Source organism: Dendrobium catenatum, unplaced genomic scaffold, assembly GCF_001605985.2.
Source record: "Dendrobium catenatum unplaced genomic scaffold, ASM160598v2 fragScaff_scaffold_249, whole genome shotgun sequence".
NCBI lineage: Eukaryota > Viridiplantae > Streptophyta > Magnoliopsida > Asparagales > Orchidaceae > Dendrobium > Dendrobium catenatum.
In genome coordinates, this window is record NW_021318711.1 from 4608592 (window position 1) to 4631870 (window position 23279).

Here is a 23279-nt window from a genome sequence, read left to right on the forward strand (position 1 = left end):
TTTTTTATTTAATTAATTATAATTACAATTTTTATGATATAAATATTTAATCTTAATTTATATTCCATTAGATTCATTAAATTATTTAAATATTTTTTGTATTTAAAAATTAATTATTTATGTTAAAAATTAAGAAGTTTTACTTGCAAATGTAGCACTGAAAACTAATTTAAAGAATAATTTGAAGTAGTTTTTGGAGCTGTTATTTCAAACTTTTTTGAGTTATTTTGGCTTGTCTTCTTTGTCATTTCATTGCCTACATATATTTAGGAGAAAATGAGAAACAATACACTGAGAAGAAGGGTAAGGTTATAAGTTTTATTGTTAAACAAATTTGATTGAGTTTTTACATGAAGATTCAAATGTTTATCAATCAAGCAAGTTTTTCTTGAACTCCCTTATGGTGATCCTTTCTCAAATTCTAAAAGTAAAGTTTGTTAAGTTCTTTTAATTTGTATTTTATGCAATCATTTAAAGAGATTTGAGTATTTTCATTTATTGGTCATTGGCTTTTCTCACCACCAAAATGTTGAAACACTAGAAGGTATTCTTTTGTAGGAGGATTAGTGTTGCCTCACCCATTAAGAATTGGTGTTGAATAGCATTCGCTCATTAAGGAGCATGTGATCATGATGATTTTTTTTATAGGCTCAAGAAGAAAATGAGTTTTTGCTAATGGTGGCTAGTGTTAATGAACTTTAATATGACTGATGTAAAACCCGAAAAATATCGATCATCAGCGTTGCACGCATTTTGATGAGCCGCGACGAATGTAGGCAAAATTTCAAAGTCATCAGAATTCAACGTAATAAATTTTATAAAATAGTATGCAAAATTCTGAGCAAATCGGTATAAAAATCCATATTGGATTTCGCCTAATTTGGAAGTTAAAATTCATAGAAGTTTTATTATGATAAAAATACCCTTAATAGTATTAATACGAAATAATGCATGAAAAGGGGCATTTAAGACCTTATGCTTTGAACCCTAGCTCCCACTCTTATTAGGGGACTGAAATACATTCGGTCCCCATTTCGTTCGTGCGGCCGAACCGAGCGGAAGAGGGAGGCGACGAGAGAGGCAAACGGCGACCCTAGGGGCGGATTCTGGCGGCCCATCGTGGAGGAAATTGTAGGGAAGACTAAGAGAAGGTTAAGGTAAGTTGTATTTAAGTATTTTCTCATTCTTTTGTGAAGTTTTCTCTAAGGGGAAAATCTAGGGTTTGAGGGAAACTCCAAATTTCTTTAAGAAAATGATAGAGAAGGTTTAAAGGATGACTTTTAGTATAAAAATGAGATGTTTCCCTAAAATTTTTATATTTAAAAAAATTAGGGTTTTATCCGATTTTTGTATCCTTCCAAAATGACTTTGTAAGAAAGCTTCTTAATGGCATTAGAAAGCTTCTATATGAAGTTAATTTAATTTTATGATGAAATTTCAAGTTCCAAGAATTATGGCTTTGTAAAATCATGAAAATTTTTAAGTATCATAGTTCCAAATAGACTTAGGAAGGTTTTTAGAGGCAAGAATTAGGATTTTTGCACAAAAGGCTATTTTTCTAATTTTTAAATTAGGATTAACCAAAAAATTTATTATATTTTAATTAATATTTAAGTGTAAGGGAGGTTCTTTATGCATGTGTTATGCAATGGACATGAAGGAGGTTTCCAAAAGGTTAAGATTATGATTAAATCCCAATTTTAGAGAAAATAGGAATGAGATTAATTATGAATTGGGAAAAGGGTTCAATTAGAAGTATAAGAATAGTGTATGGATGAGTTCTTTATACTCATAGTTTAGGATTTTGAGAGGTTTATGTGGAAACATGTGATATTTACACATTATGTTATGTTTCTTTTAGATAGATTGTGTAAAGGAAAGAGTTCGTTAGGACGTTTGCCAAATCACACCGTAATGAGGTAGGTAAAATGAAATTCTTTTAAATTTGAAAAATTCTTTAAATGCAATCATGTATAAAGTTATTTCTTTTTAAATGCAACTTGTACTCTCATATGAGGCTTAACATCTTCTTACATGAATGCTTTTGAACACATGATACAAATGCAAATCTCTCAAGTAATGATGATAGAAAGTGTAAAACTTATGTTTCTTTTACATATAATGCATATGTCTTCTTATACATGTAGTATATATGATCATCTCTCTCTTTTCATATAATTATGCAAACATGTAACATCATATGAGAACACTAGGCCATACACATGAATGACATACTAAAGTCTCTTTTACGAATAAATAAGGAATGTTTGCATGTGCATGTTTGATACGGAGTATCAATGGTAAAGGGGCTCTTTTGAGCCAATGGTAAAGGGGCTCCTTTGAGCCAAATGATAAAGGGGTTCTTTAGAACCAAATGGTAAAGGAATGACCAATTAAGTGTAGTTGATTAGTACAAAACAAATGATACTTCCACGACGGATGATTAATATTATGTTATTATGATATCATGCCATTATGTTATATGTATATGAGGCATCAAATGAATCATGAATGCTTAATGAGAAAGGATTGCAAGCGGTAAGGTCTGGTTGAATATGTTTGTGGTCCAAAGTTTAAACCATTAAAGTAAGCTTTAAATTCGTCCAAATTTTCTACTATAATAAAGTCTAATAAAACCTAACTAAACTATTTTCATCATATCAAATAATTTAAAAATTAGTTATTACATTATTTTAGAAATTAAAATATAAAAATATTAAAAAATATTTATAATTATATTTAAAAATCCTAAAATTCAAATGGCATGCGGCATGCGGCGTTCGCCATGCGCCCACATGACGCAAATGACGCGCACCAACTTGAACATGTGTGTCGCACCATGGAGTTGGCACCGTAGGTGCGCCGCGCCGCTCCATGTGTCATGACGCGCACCATTGACAAATATGAGTGAAAATTAGACGAAGTTGCAGACCGATTTTGTGTTGAATCACGTAAAATACTTGCCCAAATTGCTCTTTAGCTTAGGTTACTTTAATTTTTCATTTATTATTATTGATTTATTAAATGTTTAGTTGGTGATTCATTTCCTTAATGCTCATGTGCTCTTTGTAAAGAGTTAAACATATATGCTATGCACCTGCTATGAACGAAGTTGTATGCTCTCACATCTATCATAAATCTTTATACACCATCATCATCTTGTTCTAGGAACTTGTGTCATGTTTGGTGTTTGTTGAATCAAGAGATCATAGGCTTGTGTAGAAGTGTTAATACATTTATATTGAGCACGCTTGTTACAACACTCACACAATTAGCTTAGCCTGGTATTCAACACCATTGTGCACTTCTGTGCTTTCTAACTTTAGTTGACTTTATTGTTCACTCTATCTTATGCACTCACATTTCATGTTCTTGCGTGTGATTAATCATTTGATTACTTTATTCAGATATAATACTCATGCTTAGTGTGTGAATCTGAGTTCGGAAGAATTTCAAAGAAATTCTAAAAGTGCCCATGCACACTTAATTTAACACTCCACTCCCCCTCTTTATCTGGCATTCACTTGTCAAACAAATAAATTACCCACCGCCCAGACAACTAGATCACAAAATAAAGAGTAAAAAATCATTCTAAAACCCTTCCATTACTACGAGAAAGTTTTATTGAGTCATTTGCATGCTTTCCCTGAAGCCCACTAGATAATTTGAAATATCCTTAGGGGCACTAACATTTTCATTTGGCTACGCGTGAGCATGAAGAGTGATTATTGTGAACATATTCTAAAGAACTCAATAAATTTCAAATTGTTTCCAACATGCAACTCTAAATCCCAACCAAAACACACGCCCTGAAAATTCAAGCAAAGAAAAGAAATAGCCTAAGGACAGTAAATGCTTCATAAATAATCCCCATTGAGCATGCTAGTTACAACACTCATCACAATTAGCTTAGCCTAAATTCAACACCATCGTGCACATGTTTATTTTATACTTTTTAGTTGAGTTTGTTGTTCACTATGTAGTATGCACTCATATTACATATTTGTGGGTGTGATTCATTGTTTGATTAATTTATTCATATATAATATTCACGTTTACTGTGTGAATTTGAGTTAGGACAAATTCAACGAAATTCTAGAAGTGCCCGTGTGCACACTAAAACAAATTACCCACTGTCCAAAGACTCCAAAGAACTATAAATATTGCTAAATGGAGAATAAGAAAATCATTCTAAAAATTCTTCCATTACTTTGAGAAATTTTTGTTGAGCCATTTGCATACTTTCCTTAAAACGCACTTGCTAGCTTGAGATACAATTTGAGCACTAACATTTTCCTTCGGCTATGCGTGAGAACATATTATAAAGAACTCTATCAATTTTAAATAGTTTTCAACATGCAACTCTAAATCCCAACCAAAACACATGTACAAAAAAAATCAAGCAAAAGAAAAGAAATGGCCTAAGGTCAATAAAAACTTCATAAGTAACCCCGCTGATTACTATATGAATAAAATGCATTTCAAACGTAAAGGAAAACCTGAATCCTGAAGAGTACTGGAATGTTATCGGTTGATAAATATTCCTGTGCCCATTTTCACGAGCATGGGAGTGTCCATTATCAAAGACAGCAGGATGATCATTCCCAAGAGAAGAAGGATAGCCATTTTCACGAGGAGGTGAAGCAATATTCATGCTCTCTTGTAAAGCTCTGGCAAGTTGCTCATCTTCATCCAAGTGAGACCCAGTATCTAAAATTGATGGAAAGGGCTACAAAGTGATCAATCATATAAAATCTTTGCATGCAATTAATTTTAGGAACTTACAGCAGGGTAAAAAAAGAAAGAAGGTATCACAGTGGAACTTTACTGGCAATGGTATTTTGACAAAAAATGGTTTTGCAGAGTAAAAGAACAAAAAAACAAAGTTAAAAAATCAACATCACCAAACTTGAGTTCAATTAAGAGAAAATATCTGATTTTTTTTCTCAGAAGCTCAGACAATAAAATAAACCCAGTGTATTGGCATGACTTCTATTTCACAAGAGAAATAAAAGAAAGAATAATTAATCCTAGGTTATTGTTAGATTACAGACATATTACTTACCAATCTCCTTTGCCTTATTTTGTTCTTCTTCTGAAAGTGAGAGTGCAATAGCACGATCTATATCTTCATCATCAAAATCTGAAAGAGCATCCTGAAACCAAGACAAAAGATAATCCAAACAAAATAAAAAGGGGGGAAAGTAAAAGAGGTGGATTTGAGATGATGAACAATATTTTAAAATTTAAACAGGAAAATAATATAATAACTGCCCTGAGAATTATCTGAAAGAGTGCTTTAATGGCCAATGGACAAACTAGAGCCCTAAGGATGGTTTACTAACTTTGAAATGTGGATTAAACCACGTATTTAAATTGTAGCATGAATTATAGATCATCCATTTTAAGTTGAGACTGGAGCATTCCAAAAATTATCAATGCAGAAGCTATGAAGCACAAATAAAAGGGCACAACATAGACAAAGCAACACGGCATAACTACAAAAAAAACATGCAACATGCCATGGAGTTTTTTTTTTTATAATTTACTAATATAAAATATATAATATCTAGTATTCTCTACAAAAGGCATCATTCGATGAAGTATAATATCAAATATATGTACTTCATAAAAGAGCTTAACGATAACAAAAAAAAACATAATTCTTAATAAAAACATGTTTTATAACATGTGACAATTGTCACTTGTTAACAAAACTCCAACATTAGCATTTATTAATTAGTGTCACTTGGCATAATCCATTTTAAGTTGAGACTGGAGCATTCCAAAAATTATCAATGCAGAAGCTATGAAGCACAAATAAAAGGGCACAACATAGACAAAGCAACACGGCATAACTACAAAAAAAACATGCAACATGCCATGGAGTTTTTTTTTTTATAATTTACTAATATAAAATATATAATATCTAGTATTCTCTACAAAAGGCATCATTCGATGAAGTATAATATCACATATATGTACTTCATAAAAGAGCTTAACGATAACAAAAAAAAAAAACACTATTCTTAATAAAAAAATGTTTTATAACATGTTACAATTATCACTTGATAACAAAACTCCAACATTAGCATTTATTAATTAGTGTCACTTGGCATATTTTTTGTTAATATCAGTATAACTTACAAAATTTCAAAAATCTTAAGAAAACATAATATTCATATCCTCAACAAAACAATACAACAACAACAACAACAACATCAAGCCTTTGTCCCACTACGTGGGGTCGGCTACATGCATCATTTTTCTCCATTGTGCTTTGTTAAAAATCAAATTCTCATTTAAATCTAATAAAGAAAGATCATTTCTAATATTTTCTAACCAAGTCTTTTAAGTCTACACCCCTTTCTTAACATAAGTCAAATCTAATACCTCTACTTTCCTAACTAGGTCATCGGAAAGCCGCCATATTATGTGACCAAACCATCTAAGGCGACTATCTCTAATCTTATGTTCCACTCGAGCTACTCTAACATTTTTCACGTATATGCTCATTTTGTATCCTATCTCTAAAGGTAAAGCCACTCATCCACCTGAGCATCCTCATCTCTGCAACACTTAACAAGTTAACATAGTATTATGCTTCTCTTTTAATGGCCAACATTCGGCACCATAAAGCATTGTAGGTTTCACCACCATCTTATAAAATTTTCCCTTAAGTTTGAGGGGGGGCTTTTCCATCACACAACAAGCCTAATGCATTCCTCCACTTCATCCATCCAACTCGAATTCTACTGATAATATCTACATCTATTTCACCATCACTTTGAACAATAGATCCAAGATATCTAAAACGTGTACTCTTATTAATGAGTTGATCGCCCAAAGTCACAATCCCCACACTAGAATACTAGATCACTACTAAAATTACACTCCATATATTCCGTTTTAGACCTACTCAAGCGAAAACCTTTAGACTCTAAGGTTGATCTCCATAATTCAAGTTTACCTTCAACTCCCTCTCTAGTCTTAGCAACAAAAAGCATACACCAATGTACGTCCTCGACAAAACAATCAAATAAAAAATGACTATATAAGCATATTGATGTCACAAAATTAGTTAGAGTTAACACACTTAAAAGAAATAGGAGAATTAACTATCTATTACATTCCAATATTTGTGTAGTATAATACAATCCTAAAAATTCTTTTAATAAAAAAATACAAAATCAAATAATAATAATTATAGAATAATTATAATAGTCCATGGATTGAAGTATGCAAAATAATAATCACTAAAAAATTATAATAGTTCATTGATTGATGAGTAGGTAATAGGGATCACACAAATTAATGAGATGACAATAGAAGAGGACGAAAAGAGGGTGGATTGGCCAATATCTTAGAAACTATGGGTCCTACACACTCCCCATCAAGCTAATGAATGAGTGTCATACATTCCAAGATTGTTAGATGTTTTTTAAAAGAATTGTCCCTAATATTTTCTTGAGAATGACAACAAACTATTCACATGTAGGTACAGAGTACATATTTGATGACAGTCAAGAATATCCTTTATAAAGTATCTATCAACTTCAATATTACTTCCTGCAATTATATTGCATTGTATTATGGATAATAATGATGACTGACATGTTATCATAATAGCATCATAGGATATTGTCATTCAACCTTTAAAGCTTTCATAATAACTTTTAGCCATACAATTCACAAATTCCTTGTTCCATATATCAAAATTCAAATTCTCTAACGAATCTTTCTCTTATTTTTTACTTCACCAAGTCATGAGGTTGCCTCATAAGAATATGTAGTATCCTAAGGTTAACTTCCTGTCAACTATAAATCCTGCATAATATGTATTCATGTATGCTTCAAGAACCAAATCCTCTCCATTTTTAACAAAATTCCTTTGCCCAAGGTTCCTTAAAATATTGTAAAATTTTATATGCTAACCTAAGATGTGACACTTTTAAGATTGTGTATGAACTAACTCACCACACTTCAACATATAGGCAATGTAAGGTCTAGTATAACGATTAGCAAATAAGTCCTCCCACCAATCACTGATAGGAGATTTTTCTACAAAGATATATATATATAAATTGATCATCTCCAAGTTTATAATTAAATTCCATAGAGCTCTTAACAGGTTTAAATCCTAACTTAATCATTTCTTCCAACAGGTTTGTTATAAATTTTTATTGTGGTATGAAAATTACAATGGTCTTTCTTTATTAGATTTAAACGAGAATTTGACTTGTAATAGGACAAAATGGAGAAAAAGGATTCATGTAGCCGACCCCACGTAGTGGGACAAAGGCTTGATATTGTTGTTGTTGTATGAAAATTCCATTTCAAGGGTGCAACATCAATTTAGTGAAGTACTTCAGCTTTCTGAATTCTTTGACTTAAATTTTTGGAGAAATATTTTATTTAAATTCTCCATTTCTCTAAATTTGTGGGCTACGAAAATTCGGCCCCGGCCTCCGCTCGTTTTGCTTTTACTTTTTTTTTCGGGGGAGTTTTAACGGATTAAATTCCAGGGTAAATTTTGGGAAGGCAGATGGGTTTGTAGATAAGACACTACCCAAAGATTTCACCCTCATTTTGTGAGGACTTTATGATCTGAGTTCTGGTTTCCTATAGGCACAAGCCCTTATAGTTAATTACCCCTCCCGGTAACAAGAGATAACTTTCGATTAAGGCTAGTCGTCAATCAGATACGTAGATAATACGTGTTATCTAGCATATAGTAGCAGCATAGGTTTGGATTTGGGAATTGGGATTGAAATATTTGAGAAGTTTGATACTTAAAATTGAAATTTCACCATCTTGCACTTAAAGCGGATGGTGAGGGAATGGATAATGGACCCGATCAAGATCTCATGATTCCGTCGTCCCGAGCCATTGTGGTCCCTAGTCTACTTAGTCAGAAGAGGTAGTCGACCCAACCTGACAGAAGGATCCTTGTCGGCAGCCATGGATTGCTTCATCCAAGGGTACCTTATAAACATGGGATGGATATTTGCCTAAGGGGACAAATTTGAATCCACCTTAGCTAACAGATAGCTTTGTGACCTATCGATCATATTCTATTAATTCATATCTCAAGAATTTGATGCCACTAAGAATCGTATTGGCTCTGGCCATAATTGATATTTCGTGGTGCCATTTGGCGGCAAAATCACTCGGTTCAGAGGGCCCCGGGTCATAACCTTTTATCCTGTGGTGTCATTTGGCGGCAAAACCATCGGTCAGAAGACACGCACCACGTCCTTATTGACAAGAGATTGTTTGAGAATTGATCCTAGTGATATTTTCGACTAGATATTAGCTCTATATGAGTTGAAGTAAATTTTGATTTGTCCACCCCGACAAACTGTTGCGGGGGGTGAATAAATTTTGTTTTAAGTGTTTGAATGGTTGAATTTAAGTTTTAAATATCTGGATTTTGATGATTTTTGAAAGTTTAGATTTTCTGGCATTTGTGTGGCACTTGAAATATTTGAAACTAACCCCTCCGGTTGAGATTTACATTCAACACGGTCATCATCGGGGTGACCTTGAGGTCACTTGAAAAACATTTGAATTTTGTGGAGGTTTGAGGGCATTTTCATTTATGGACTGAACATTGTCAACTCTGTCATGCCGTCGACAGAGGATCGAGTTTTTCATAGGCTTTATGCCTTTGTTTATGAAATATTGAAACTAACCCCTCCGGTTGAGATTTACATTCAACACGGCCATCATCGGGGTGACCTTGAGGTCACTTGAAAAATATTTGAATTTTGTGGAGATTTGAGGGCATTTTCATTTATGGACTGAATCTTCTCAAATCTGACATGCCATCGACAGAGGATCGAGTTTTTCATAGGCTTTATGCCTTTTTTATGAATTTCTTTATTGGAGGCCTTGAAAGCCTAATATGAATGTATTAAAATAAATATACCGGTCACCACAATCGTATTTTGTTTAATTGTTCGAACCCTGTCGACTCCTATTTACCTGCTTAAAAGGATCGGGTTTTATAAGCTTTGTGCCTTTATTAGTGAATTCTCATTGTTATAGGCCTTGAAGGCCTAATATGAATGTATTAGGACAAATATATCGATCGCCACAACCGTATATTTGTTTGATGGTTCGAACCCTGTCGACTCCTATTGATCCGCATAGAAGAATCATGTTCGAACTTGAATTCACTTATTGACCCGCGCAACATCCCTAGACGTCAGATGTATCCTTACAACATACTCGTCGGGGCCCATGCAGATGGATGATTGTAATTATCCCTTGTGTGTGCCTATGTGTATACAAATTACGGTGCATGTGAGAAGATATTTTTGGATATTTAGCTTTTTGATCAATTGAGCGGGCAACCATCATTTGAATGCAATACTTGAAAGTTCGTACACGCCTTCTGTCCGCTTGTATGCAAGTTGCGGATTCGGTGGCATGTTGTAGCAGCTTCTGGATTGAGTTTTTGCTGCTTTGTACAGGTAGACTGTCATGCACTACTTATTGCTTTCTGCAGATGGATCATAGTGCACTAACGAATCTCCTGATGTTCATTAGTAGATACTTGTAGAAGGTGTGTTAGGTGCACGACTATCTTTCATTAGGAAGCTTGCAAGCCTCAATAATCTTATCCAACTCAATGCCCAGAACCTAGGGTTGCAAACGAATCGAGCCGAGCCGAGTATGTGAGTGTTCATGTTTGTGTTCATTTAATATCAGCTTGTTCAAGTTTGGTTCATGTTTGTTCGAGCTTTATTGTTTGTGTTCATGTTTGGTTCATTTAAATTAATGAGTGTTCATGTTCGGTTCATGTTCAGTTCATGTTCAGTTCGTTTAGTGCTTATCGAGCTTTAAACAAATAAGCATGAACGAGCTATAAACGAGCTCTACTTTTAGATGTTCATTAACTTAACAAACGAGCTTTATCGAGCTTCCTAACAAACGATTATATCAAGCATGTTCGCGAACATATTTAACAAATTTTTTTAAACAATCAAACAACACGTTCATGAACATATCTATGAACAAACAAATTTATAATAAAAGCTATTGTCTATGTAAAATGAAAATAATATTAATCAATATGAATAAATTTTTAAATAAAGCTTACATGTTGCATATTCTATAATCAAATATTAATTACTTTTATCAAGCTTATTCATGAGTTCAAAATCAAACATGAATCGGGCTTCTATCGAGCTTCTTATCGAGCTTAATGTCGAGCTTGTTCACGAGCTTTAAACGATATTGTTCGCAAACATAAATGAGCCGAACACATTAGTGTTCAAGTTTGTTTATTTAAGAATCGAGTATTTAAAATATTGTTCAAGTTTGTTTGTTTAGTTAATTAAACGATCACAAACGAGCTTTAATCGAACTGAACAACGAGTAGATCGTCGAACGCTTGGTTTGCTTGCAGCCCTACCAGAACCTCATTGTATTGAGAATCTTTCATTCATAATGATTTGATCTGGCTTTCTCTTCCCATAACTCGTATGGGAATTAGTAGGCAAAGCCCGATACCTTGTACTTCGAAATTAATGGCCACTATCTTAAACTAACAATCATGGCAATTGAAGATATTTCGAACCATCTAAGATAGTCGTGGGAGGTACCCATTCCTTTAACAACACATTTGTCAAATAGTAGTCATTTGCTCCAGTGGGCATGATGTAGTGTGTGTCGACATCTACTTGAATGCATCTAGATACATCACGTGGTTACTCTGCATTTTTAATCCCTTTGGCTACGATTGACATGCTGAATGTGGATCTTCTAGTGCCGCTCGTGGGCATTCGTATTTGGTGTAATTGTGCTGCATTTTGAGATTGACTATGTAGGGGTTAGTACACCCATTGCATATTTCTTACTTATGTTTGTAGAGAGTCCATCATATTTATAACTCATCAATGTTGCCCTTTTTTTTGTGGACCACTGTACTTGCAAGTTGACTGGCTTGATAGCAAGACTCCATATAAATGACTATGCATCAATGCTAATCATGAGGCGATAGTTGATATTCAACTAAATGATTCATAGCTTAAATTGACATTTGCATTTCCATGCTTAATTAAGCATTCAAAGTTCAATTCTTTGTCATTTGTTCAGGTTTGAATCCAATTATTGTTTCTTGCAATGCATTTAAGTTCCTTGTGCAACTCAAGTTCTAGTCCAGATCTTTGTTATTTGATTCAAGTCTAGGACTTCTGTATGTCTGTTTGTTGTTTTGTTTAGTTCAAGTGTAAGTGATTGTTCAAGTTCAAATTCATCTAGATTTGAGTTCATCAAGTTCATAAGTCCCACTTGATGTTGTATAGTTCGAGTTCAAGTGCATGTCCACAGTGCAAGCTTCTTGTTCAAAGTCTTCTGAAGTCTTTGAAAGTTCAATTGCATGCTCAAATTGATTTGAATTTGACTCCAGTTTGATTTTATTTTATTTGGGGTTGACCTTTTATTCATCATTTAGATCTTGTTCAAGTTCAAGTCCACAAGTCATTGTTCATTTGAGTTCAAGTTTTGTTCTTTTGAGTTCAAACAAGGTCCAAATGAAGTTTTACATTTACCCGAAATTTCGGCAACCTCCCGGCGTCTCCCCCGTTTTAGGGGAAAACTACGGGAAATTGGGCCTTCCCACCACGCTAAGAAAAGCGTGTATGGTAGGTGTCCACGGATGAGGACACTGCGGTCGTATTTTCTTCATGCCCCGCCACGCTAAGAAATGTGTGTATGGGTCTTCTACAGAAACCTGTTGTTAGAGAAAAGCAGTTGTTTCCCTGCATGTACAGAGTCGCATACGGGTACTTAAAGTTGTCCCGGCCAAGCTAAAAAAGCATGCACCGGGGCTACCTGCCTCGTCGCGAGTGTCACACCGGGTTCCCTCCTACTACGCTAAGGAAAGCGTGTATAAGTGGTTGACCGGCTCGTCACACACACCGAGGGCAGGATTTTGGGACCAAGGGTTGCTTACCTGCCTCATCGCAGGTGTCATACCGGGTTCCCTCCTATCACCCTAAGAAAAGCGTGTATAAGTGGTTAACCGGCTTGTCACGAGCATCGAGGTAAGAGAGGGATTTATTTTCTCTTTTAAGTTAATTATAATTATTAATAACTAATTAGAGTTAATTCTAATTAAACTTAATTAATTAATTATAATTAATACATAGTTAATTAATAATTAATTATAACTAAAGATAATTAATCATAATTAAAGTAAATTAAAAGTAAATTAATTATGATTAGATTATCATTAATAATAATTAGAAAACTATCAATTATAATTAAATTTAATTAATTAAATTAATATACAATTAATTAATTAATATTGATTAAACATGATTAATCTTAATTAATCATGATTAATTAAATACTGGTTATAATTAATATAATTAATTATAATTAAGTTTAATTAATTATCATTAATTTATAATTAAAACTAATTAATAATAATAATAATAATAACTTAAAAAATGCCCAAAGGGCTGCTTGGTAACAGGATTTGGCCGAAGAGGTGCGCGGCTGTCCCCAGGAAGCATGTACTTGAGAAAGAAGACGGTTGAGTTGGGATGATTTGGCTCTGGTATATTCCTTATGTTTGAGGGCTCCAAAAATTTGGCTCCGGCCTCCGTCCGACTTGTGCTTTTCTTCTTGGGGGGGAGTTTTAACGAAATAAGTTTCGGGGTAAATTTTGGAAGGCATATGAGGTTGTAGATAAGACACTACCCAGAGATTTTACCCTCATTTTGCGAGGACTTTATGATCTGAGTTCTGGTTTCCTATATGCGCAAGCCCCTATAGTTAATTACCCCTCCCGGTAACGAGAGAGAACTTTCGATTAAGGCTAGTCGTCGATCAAATACGTAGAAATATGTGTTATCTAGCATATAGTAACAGCATGGACATAGGTATTTGAAGAGTTTGGAGATTTGAAAAATTGATATTTAAAATAGAAATTACACCATCTTGCACTTAAAGCGGATATTAGAGGGATTAGATGATAGACGCGATCAAGATCCCATCGTTTCGTCGTCTCGGGCCATCGTGGTCCCTGGTCTACTTAGTCAGAGGAGGTAGTCGACCCAACCTGACAGAAGGATCCTTGTCGGCAGCCATGGGTTACTTCGTCCAAGGGGACCTTGTAGACCTGGGGTGAATGTTTATCTAAGGGGACAAATTTGAATCCACCTTAGCTAACAGAGGGCTTTGTGCCCTATCGATTATATCTTATTGGTTCATATCTCAAGGATTTTATGCCACTAAGGAGCGTATTAGCTTTGGCCATAACCGGTATTTTGTGATGCCATTTGGCGGCAAATCTACTCGGTTCATAGGGTCCCGAGTCATAACCGTTTATCCTGCAGTGCCATTTGGCGGTAAAACTGTCGGTTAAAGGACACGTACCATGTCCTTACTGACAGGAGATTGTTAGAGAATAGATCCTAGTGATATTTTCGACTAGGCATTAGCTCTATGTGAGCTGAAATAAATTTTAATTTTTACACCCCGACAAACTATGGTGGAGGGTGGATGGATTTTACTTTAAGGGATTGATGATTGGATTTCAGTTTTAAATTTTTTTTTTTGGACTTGGGATGATTTTGAGATTTTTGTGGACATTTGGGTGAAGATTTAAATGTTGGAATCACCCCTCCAATTGAGATCTACGTTCAACACAACCATCCTTGGGGTGTTTGGGGGCATTTTCATTTATGGACTGAACCTTGTCGACTCTATAAAGCTGTTATAGAACATTAGGTTCATTATAGGTTTTGTGCCTTTATTAGTGAATTCTCATTATTATAGGCCTTGAATGCCTATTGTGAATATATTAAGATAAATATATCGGTTGTTATAATCGTATATTTGTTTGATTGTTCGAACCCTGTCGACTCCTATTGATTCACATAGGACTAAAACATTTTCGAACTGGTAGAGGAGGAGATTTCTATGAGCAATTCTTTGCCTTGACACAGGAGGAGACTGTGGCAGATATGTATGCATGGCACTTATATTTAAATCATTATAGATATGTATGTTGGAGCTATTACTTGTGTTCAAACACAAGGTGGTTTGACTAAGTATTTTCCTATATCGGTTGGATTACTTGTGTTCAAACACAAGAGGAGATCCAAACAGTAGTTAGGGTGATGAGGCCACGAGACCTGGGAGAGGCCATGGAGCTAGCACAACTGGTGGAGGACTAGAAGCATTTGGAGAGGGGGGTTAGGGGGAGCAACTTAGGGGGGTTATACGGGATGACCACTACTTTCTTAGTTCCGAAGGGACCTGCACTAGGGGGGTTGAGGAAGTGCCCAAGGAGAGAGTTGGAGGAGAGGGAATTGGGGAAAATTTCAAAAGGCTAACTGAGAAGGAAATACAGGAGAAGAGGGCAAATGGGTTGTATTTTAGATGTGATGAGAAGTACATGTCAGGGCATAGGTATAAGGACTGAACTATTCAAGTTCTTATCGTCTGTGATGACGAGGAAGCTAAAATGGGAGATGAAAGTGGGTAAGAGATAGAGGGCGAGCAGAAGCTGCATCTGGATGTGGCACAAGTTTTCCTAAACTTCATGGTGGGATTCACTCCGAATCACACTATGAAAGTAAATTAGAGATAACTGATAAAGAGGTGGTAGTATTGATAGATAGTGGGGCAACCCACAATTTCATCTCGACTCAGATTGTTGAACTGTTGGGGGTGAAATTAGTGGATAAAGGAGGTATGGGGTGATGATCGGCACGGGAAAGGTGGAAATGGGTAGAGGAGTTTTTAGAGTAGTGCTTATGATTAAGGGGATCCATATGAGGGAAGACTTTCTTCCCTTGGAGTTGGGGAGTACTAATGTCATCCTGGGGATGAATTGGCTGCAGACCTTGGGGGAGACCAAGTTCAATTGGGGTGTTCTGAGGATGGAACTAATGGTGGGAGAAAAGAGGATGGTGATCCAGGGCGATATAGGGCTGTTCAGGGCCAGAGTATCTCTCAAATCCATGATCATAATCATATAGGAGGTGGGAGGTTGATATTTGGTGGAATTGCAATGCATAGAGAGGGTCAATGTGGGGGAAGATGGAGAAATTCCTCTGGAAGTACAACCACTCATACAACAGTTCAATGAGGTGTTCCAGCCACCTCAAGGCTTACCACCACCCAGAGAGTAGGAGCATGCAATCATTTGCTCCGGTCGAACCATTGAACCGCTAACCTCTCCTTCTTGTTCATTGTCTGATCCGATTTTCAAAACCTTGATTATGATAATATAATTAACATAAATTATTAGTGCATAGACAACCATGAAGCCTTGTGTTTCACAGATCATGTGCAATCTCTTTGACTTTGTTTTTATGCATGTTGAACATTATATTGGCAAATCTTCCAAACCACGTTTTTAGTAATTTCTTTAATTTATACAATGTTTTTTTAGCTTACTTTTAGTTGGCCTTTACATCTACTCCTAAAGTTGATCCAATCATACGCAATAATGACGATGAAGAACGGAAATAAAATCACACAAATATGGTTTGAAACATCTTGATCGAGTCAAAATCACTAAAGTATCACTCATTTTCAAAATGAACCTCCATGGCAAGACAGGAACATTAAAAATATTAAAAAATAACACATTATCCAATCCATCGTACAAGACAAACATATCGAAATTTCATCTACATAAAAGGTGACGAGCAAAAATCAGAGCACATGACTACGATAGTTCGCAAACAAGAACTGATACATGCATATGTTTTAAGTTTAATGATTTTTTTATCAATTATTTATTTAATAGATGCATATGTTTTAAGTTTAATGACTTTTATCAATTATTTATTTGATAGATGCATATATTTTAAGTTTAATAGTTTAATGATTTTTTTAATTATTGAGGCATGCATAAACGTCGCCCTTCCGATGACACGGTTAGGAGAGTAGATATATTAGAAATTTAGAATTGGCATATATTAAGAAATGTAGAGGTAAACCTAAAAAAGGCTTTATTAGAAAATATTAGAAATGACAAATTTTTATTCGATTTAAATGAAAATTTGACTCTTAACAAAACAAAATGGGAGAAAAGGGTTTCTTGTAGCCGATCCCACGTGGTGGGATAAAGACTTGATGTTGTGTTATGTAGGATTCTTAATCATCTGAATCTCATGCCCGCATGCTCGTGTCTTACACATGTCGTTACCACCAAAACTATCAAAACCCTCGACGATACAAAAAAGCAAACAATCAAGAAGGAGATCACACGATCTCCTCTTTCCCAAACTTGCCCCACTCGCCCTCCTTCTCAGGCAACAATCCATGCACAGAACGAGGCTTGGACCCTCTTTTGACCATCTCTTCCAAACTCCTCTTCACGTTATCCTCTCAAACCCATTTAGAACCCCACTCGCCGTTCAACCTATTACATATCCACCAGTCACAATTGGATCCAAAATAATTTCCTGCCCCTGAAGTTCAACCAATTAAAAGAAAAGAATGTGATGTGTCTCAACACGTGATAAGATTCTAATTCATAATATTCAGAACTGGATCCACAATATTGACTTGGGAGCGTACAGAGTGCACGTATTAAAGCTCAAATGAAATTTTTTTGTGCATTTTAGCAGCAAAATATTTATGCGAGTGATTAAATTTGAACAATAAAAAATTCATGCACACACACCATAAAAAGTTTCCAATCTCAAATATGTGCTTTGAAAAGCGTACAAGTGCACTATGCAAATACAACATATAAGTGCACTATGCAAATGAATCATATAAAAATATTAAAGACAATGCAAATCCATTGTGAAAATGTCTTAAAAAATGTGTGCATTATGCAAACGCATCGTGCAAATGTATCAACAAGAAGAATATACGGAATATTACACCATATAAAACAATGTAAAAGTACAAAGGAAACAAAGCAGGTAAAATTACCAAGGAATCTGTGTTCTCTTTCCAGTCCGTATCATGCCCACAGTTTTCACTGTATTTTCCTTCAGAAATTTTATAGTTCGACCCCTTAAAGATTTTGTTCAGCCAATCCATAGAGCAAGAGGTTATCGGAGCATGGCAATAGAGAAATCCATAATCCTGACATATCACAGAACTATACAATATAAGTATGGCAATAGGCAAAGAAACAAATAATTCTGAAAGAAGCGCATGATGTGATTAGATATAAAAAGGATTTGAAGCCTTTTCATCCCTTTGAAAGGCTAACGGGATATCCCGAGGGTTAGAACTCATTGGCTTAAAGAATGAAACGTATGAAAACATTTAAACCAAAGAAAACAACATAATCATTTAAAATCAGGAAAAGTAACAAAACAAAAGAATTATTTAAAGAAACAAGAAAATGATTTTTTTTAAATAGACCTTATACAATTCTAGTACAACCAGAACATCTAAACAAGTTAAATCTATAGCAGTTCCTACAATGAGCATGTACCAGAACACTGAAAGATTAAACTCTCTGATTATATGATAAGATCATAAATAGTTGGTTTCCAACTTTTACAATCTCAAACAACAAAAAGCAATAGATCGTAAAATTAGAGTTTAATAAGAAGGAAGCTAAATTGTCATGCTAGAGTTGAGCAAAGCAACGAGACAATTGATTTTGTAGCTGGCCCATAAATAGTGGGTTGAATAAAATAAATATAGGATTTATTTTAATAATAGGTGGAGATTGAAAGGCATTCTTGAAGGATAACCAGGAAAAATATCATTTCAGCTTTTCAAATGATCACCTTAAAATATGCTCCCTCTTCATCATGAACAAGTTGCTCCCACAATCCATTGCATTATAAATTTATATTATCAAACAAAAGCTTAGAAACAAGAGTGATTAATCAAGCTCCTATTATTTGAATTCTCATGGAGAAGGCATTCCTACTGATTCAGTGCGATAAATCATCATGCAGATTATGGTTTACACTTTCCTATTTTTAAAGTTTATGTGAAGAGAGAAAATGGGGAGGGATGTAGTGAGACATGCAACGAAATAAAAAACAGCTGTCACAACCTAAAATACAGCAAGAGAGAACCTTGGATGCAAGAAGACAAACTTATTCGGTCAATAATAAAACAAACTTAACATCAAATCTTCATGTAGAATTTTCTGTCTGCAAGCAACCATAAAATTTACGCCAAACCCTATCTCACTCCAAAGAAAGACACCATGGAATTTAAAAAGCATTTCTAACATAGTATCTGATAGCTTGAGAAAACGAACACCAAAAAAGGATTCATGTAGCCGACCCCACATAATAGGATAAAGGCTTGATGTTATTGTTATTGTACAATTAGGCCGACAATGTTAAAAATTCAACATAAATTTTATGTGAATACCATTAAGACAACAATGTCATACAGATCCAATGCTAAGACGTTTTAAAAAATCAAAGATATATAAGTTGAGTGTTCTAGAAATAAGAATGATACGATAAATGTGTGGCAAAATTAAAAAGCATATATTATGAAATGATTATATTAGCCAAATTGTTGGAGTGATATCTATAAAGGATAATATAATTGAATATAGACTTTGGTGGTTTAGATATATACAACAAAGAGTAAAAAATATACCCATTAGAAAAATAGATAAAATTATATTCAAGGGAATATATGAAGGAGAAGTAGGCCTAAAGTTCAAAGGATGGAAGTTAGTCAAAATGATTTTGGAAGAATAGGTTAAACTCTCAGACAATACTCCAAGGAGAAAAATAAATATTCATAAACCTAACCCAAATAGTTGGGCTAAAACTAATTAAGATGATCATCATCATGATCATCAATTGCATAAGGGTTTGTTTTCTTATATCTTGTTGATGTCATAAAGTAAGCAAATGAAATGGCACTGGGAAAAATCATCAGGTTGAGAAAAGAAATTGTGATGGAGATGGAAAAAAGGAAAAGGTAAAAAGATGGATGCACGTTCATCTTGCTTTTAAGCAAAGGAGAAAGGATTAATATAGCCAATTTTGGAGTTCAAATTGAAAGAGGAGAAAACAAGGAGTAAAAGAAAAGCTAGAGAGAGAAAACAAGGAGTAAAAGAAAAGCTAGTCATCTCGGGCCTCCAACTAGACGCAGCAATGATGGTGTGGCGGTAGAAGAGGTAAAGAAACCTTATTTTTCATAGATGGAAAGTGAGATATCATTTTATGATATCAATTTCATTATCATTTAAATTGATAATGAGGAATGCTCTCAATTTTGAGAAAAAAAACTTTTATTATTAAAAAGTCATAAATATTCTAGAAAAACATTTCTATATTAGTTTTTGATAAGTTATTTTGAAATTTGACAAGCCAATTTCTTTTTGACATATTAAAATTTGAGGTGTTATTTATAAGTTTTACTTATAAGTTATTAATTACTCAAATGAAAACTGCATCTCAAACAGCTATTATCAGATACGCATGAATGCCATTAAAACTATGGAGTACTTTTATCTTTTCTTCAATACAAAAGCTCTGAAATAAATTCATATAAAAATTTTAATTACACTTAAAGCTCAAAAGAGTAAAAGAAAATTAACAATAAATGTAATTCATATGAATACTTACAAGAAAAAATTCAAAGTGGAACTTAATAAACTAGTAAATATAGCTAACTTATATTTGTTGGGAAGTATGTGAAGCGTAGTTTAGGGGGAATATTTTGAATATAGCTGATTCCAATTGTGTCTTGAACAAACCTTGCAAAATTTAACTACAATACCCTATCATGTTTATATTGATCAACTTCCCTTTACGAAGGAGTATTTTGAGGTGTAGGGGTGACATAAATCTATTTAAACCAAAAAAACATATTTGCTTTATTTGATTCGGGTTTTTATTTGAAAGGATTATTTGGGTTATGGTAAAATCGATTTAACCGAAAACCAAAATTTTGCCTAAATAAAAACTCATTTTTATTGAACACTCCATATTTAGATAATTTTATTTGCTTGTATTTTGTTTAAATAATAGTTTAAAATGTCTTTATTTATTAACTGAACTAAATAAGCTGAGTTGTCTTGAGTTCGGATCTACCAATGATTAGGTCAATTCATGTCTACCTTTGATTCGATTCAATTAATTTAACAAATCCATCAACCAATTCATCTGAACCAACTAAATGCACACCCATATTGAGGTAAATGACGTAGAATTTGAACCACAATGACTTCAAATAGTTGAAATTTTTTTGAAATAGTTTGCTTGGAAACAAGCGCATGCCAGTACCATATGAGGTTGTCGTCTTATTGCTTGCAGTAAGGTGAGGCAAAACAACCCAACACCCCCTCCCCCCTACCGCCACCAAAAAACTGCCACTCAATAAAGAAAGGGTTGGATTGATAGGATAATTTGAGGCACAACAACTTTGAGAAGTCGAAATTTTTTTTGGAATGGTTTACATGGTAATGAGCACATATGCCAGTACGATCAGAGGTTGTCATCTTACTGCTTGCAACAAGGAAAGGCAAAACCACCCTACCCCCTTTTCCACCAAAGACTTAATCACTCAATAAAGAAAGGATTAGATGGGTGTTCAGTCCAACCTCTCTCTCTCTCTTAAACTAGGGTCAGTTGAACTATAATTCAAGTTATTCATGCATTCAAGAACAAAGTATGATGAGTCGAATCTTATCCAGGGAGATACACCATTTAAGCTAGTTTCAACTCCAAATTGGCCAAATTAAGTAAAAATGAACTTCAGTTAGATCTTTCTGAATCGGATTTATGCTTGGATTGGTGTTTGTTCAGGTGATAAGTTGTGATCCCAAACTTCACAGCCATCTAACTTCCAGTTGTGCTTAAATATATATTTTTTCTTTAAGGTGCATCAACATCTAGAAACCGCTATAACTAAGTTCAAACTTCATAGCAATCAAAATGGATGCAACACCGAGATTTTTATTTTGTGATGGTCTCTGAGAATGTGATTTCAATTGATCCGCTTTAAGTGCTAATTCCAGCATTTGAACCGTCAATGTAATTGATGGTGAAAGAACATAACACCACCACCACTGACAAAGCAACAGCCAGACAAATCTCATCCAGCATCCCATAACAAACCCATACAACATAACCATCACGTGTAAAGCTATCTTAAGCTTTTGCCTATATATACACAATGTACTGTTTATAACAGATCAGTGAAAAACACATTTACATAGAATTACTGTGCATACTTTTTACTTCTGCCTTTATTCTATTAGGCAACTTTACCTGCATAGGAAACCAAGCTTTTTCATGGTATCAGAGCAGGCGTGATCCTCCTTTATCCCATGGCTCCTTCTGCCACCTCTCAATTCAGCAAACCATCCACAAACACCTTGATGTAGACAAAGGGGGGGTCAACTTATGTCCAAAATAAATCAATTTTGGCCTCCCTCGAGTTTACAAGCTCAATCAAAATTGAGCTGAAATTTTAGCTCATTTATGAGCTGGTCTTTAGTTCACTTATTGAACTAAGGGTTAGCTCATTATTAGCTAACATTTTAGTTCATAGTTATCTTTTTATTAATGTAATTTTTATTGTTTTTTTTTTGTGTTTTAATAATGTTTGTCTCTTGGAATTCCAAACCGACTTTTGGAATTCCAAGATGTGTTATTTCCCATGCCGTGGCTCCTTGGCTTCCACCATGGGCTGCTGTTTTCCGTGCCTTTGCCCCTTGGATTTCCGGCCGGCTACTGGTTTTCCGAGCCTGGGAGTTTTCCTGTGGCTTTGACGACTTGGTTCCGTGCAGCCTCCTTGGCTCCCGTGGCTGCTCCTTCGATTCTTGGGCTTGGGATGTTTTTCCGTGAAAAGCAATAGGATTTTAATGGTTTGTCATGTTTGGAATTCCAATGAGAATTCAATGTTTGTGTCTTTTGGTATTCCCCTTTCATGCCTATAAATATGAGGCGTTTGTTATGTTTTAAGAAAGTGAATGATATATTATTTTTGGAAAAGCTATAACCTGCGGGTTTGCTTGGAAAAGCTTGCGAGCTTTGTCCGTCTTCTTTCTCATCCCCTCCGGAAATCTTGCGAGCTCTTTCCAACATTTCTTCTCGGCTTCTAACCTCTTTCGTCTCTCCGCAAGTGCCACTCCATCTGTATACCTCTTCTAATTGTGAAGCAATTTTAGGATGTCTTTAATTTCGAGTCATTGTAATTTGTTTAAGTGTTCGAGTCGTCTCTGTAAGTTTTTTTAATTTCTAAATCTATGTTAGATTTGAAATGTAAGAGTTTGTTCTAATATCTCTAAGTAATTCCCTTCTATCTTGGTGCTTCGTCTCCTCTTCTTTTGTGGGTTCAAGAGATAT

General features: G+C 34.6%; 1 protein-coding gene across 3 annotated transcripts in view; it reads right to left on the reverse strand.

Moving 5' to 3' along the window:
* LOC110096551 (protein DA1) overlaps window positions 1-23279 on the reverse strand; it is a 60874-nt gene that overhangs the window by 17244 nt on the left and 20351 nt on the right. The window contains exons 1-4 of one of the 3 annotated variants that reach the window (XM_028693299.1): window positions 22200-22376; window positions 17920-18075; window positions 5066-5156; window positions 4500-4710 (exon numbers count right to left, since the gene is read on the reverse strand). In XM_028693299.1, the coding sequence (XP_028549132.1) occupies window positions 4500-4710; window positions 5066-5156; window positions 17920-18075; window positions 22200-22205 (464 nt within the window). In that variant the 5' untranslated portion in view covers window positions 22206-22376. Of the gene's footprint in view, window positions 1-4499; window positions 4711-5065; window positions 5157-17919; window positions 18076-22199; window positions 22377-23279 lie in introns of those variants that run through there. The other 2 variants (XM_028693298.1, XM_020822566.2) reach the window with 2 other exon arrangements.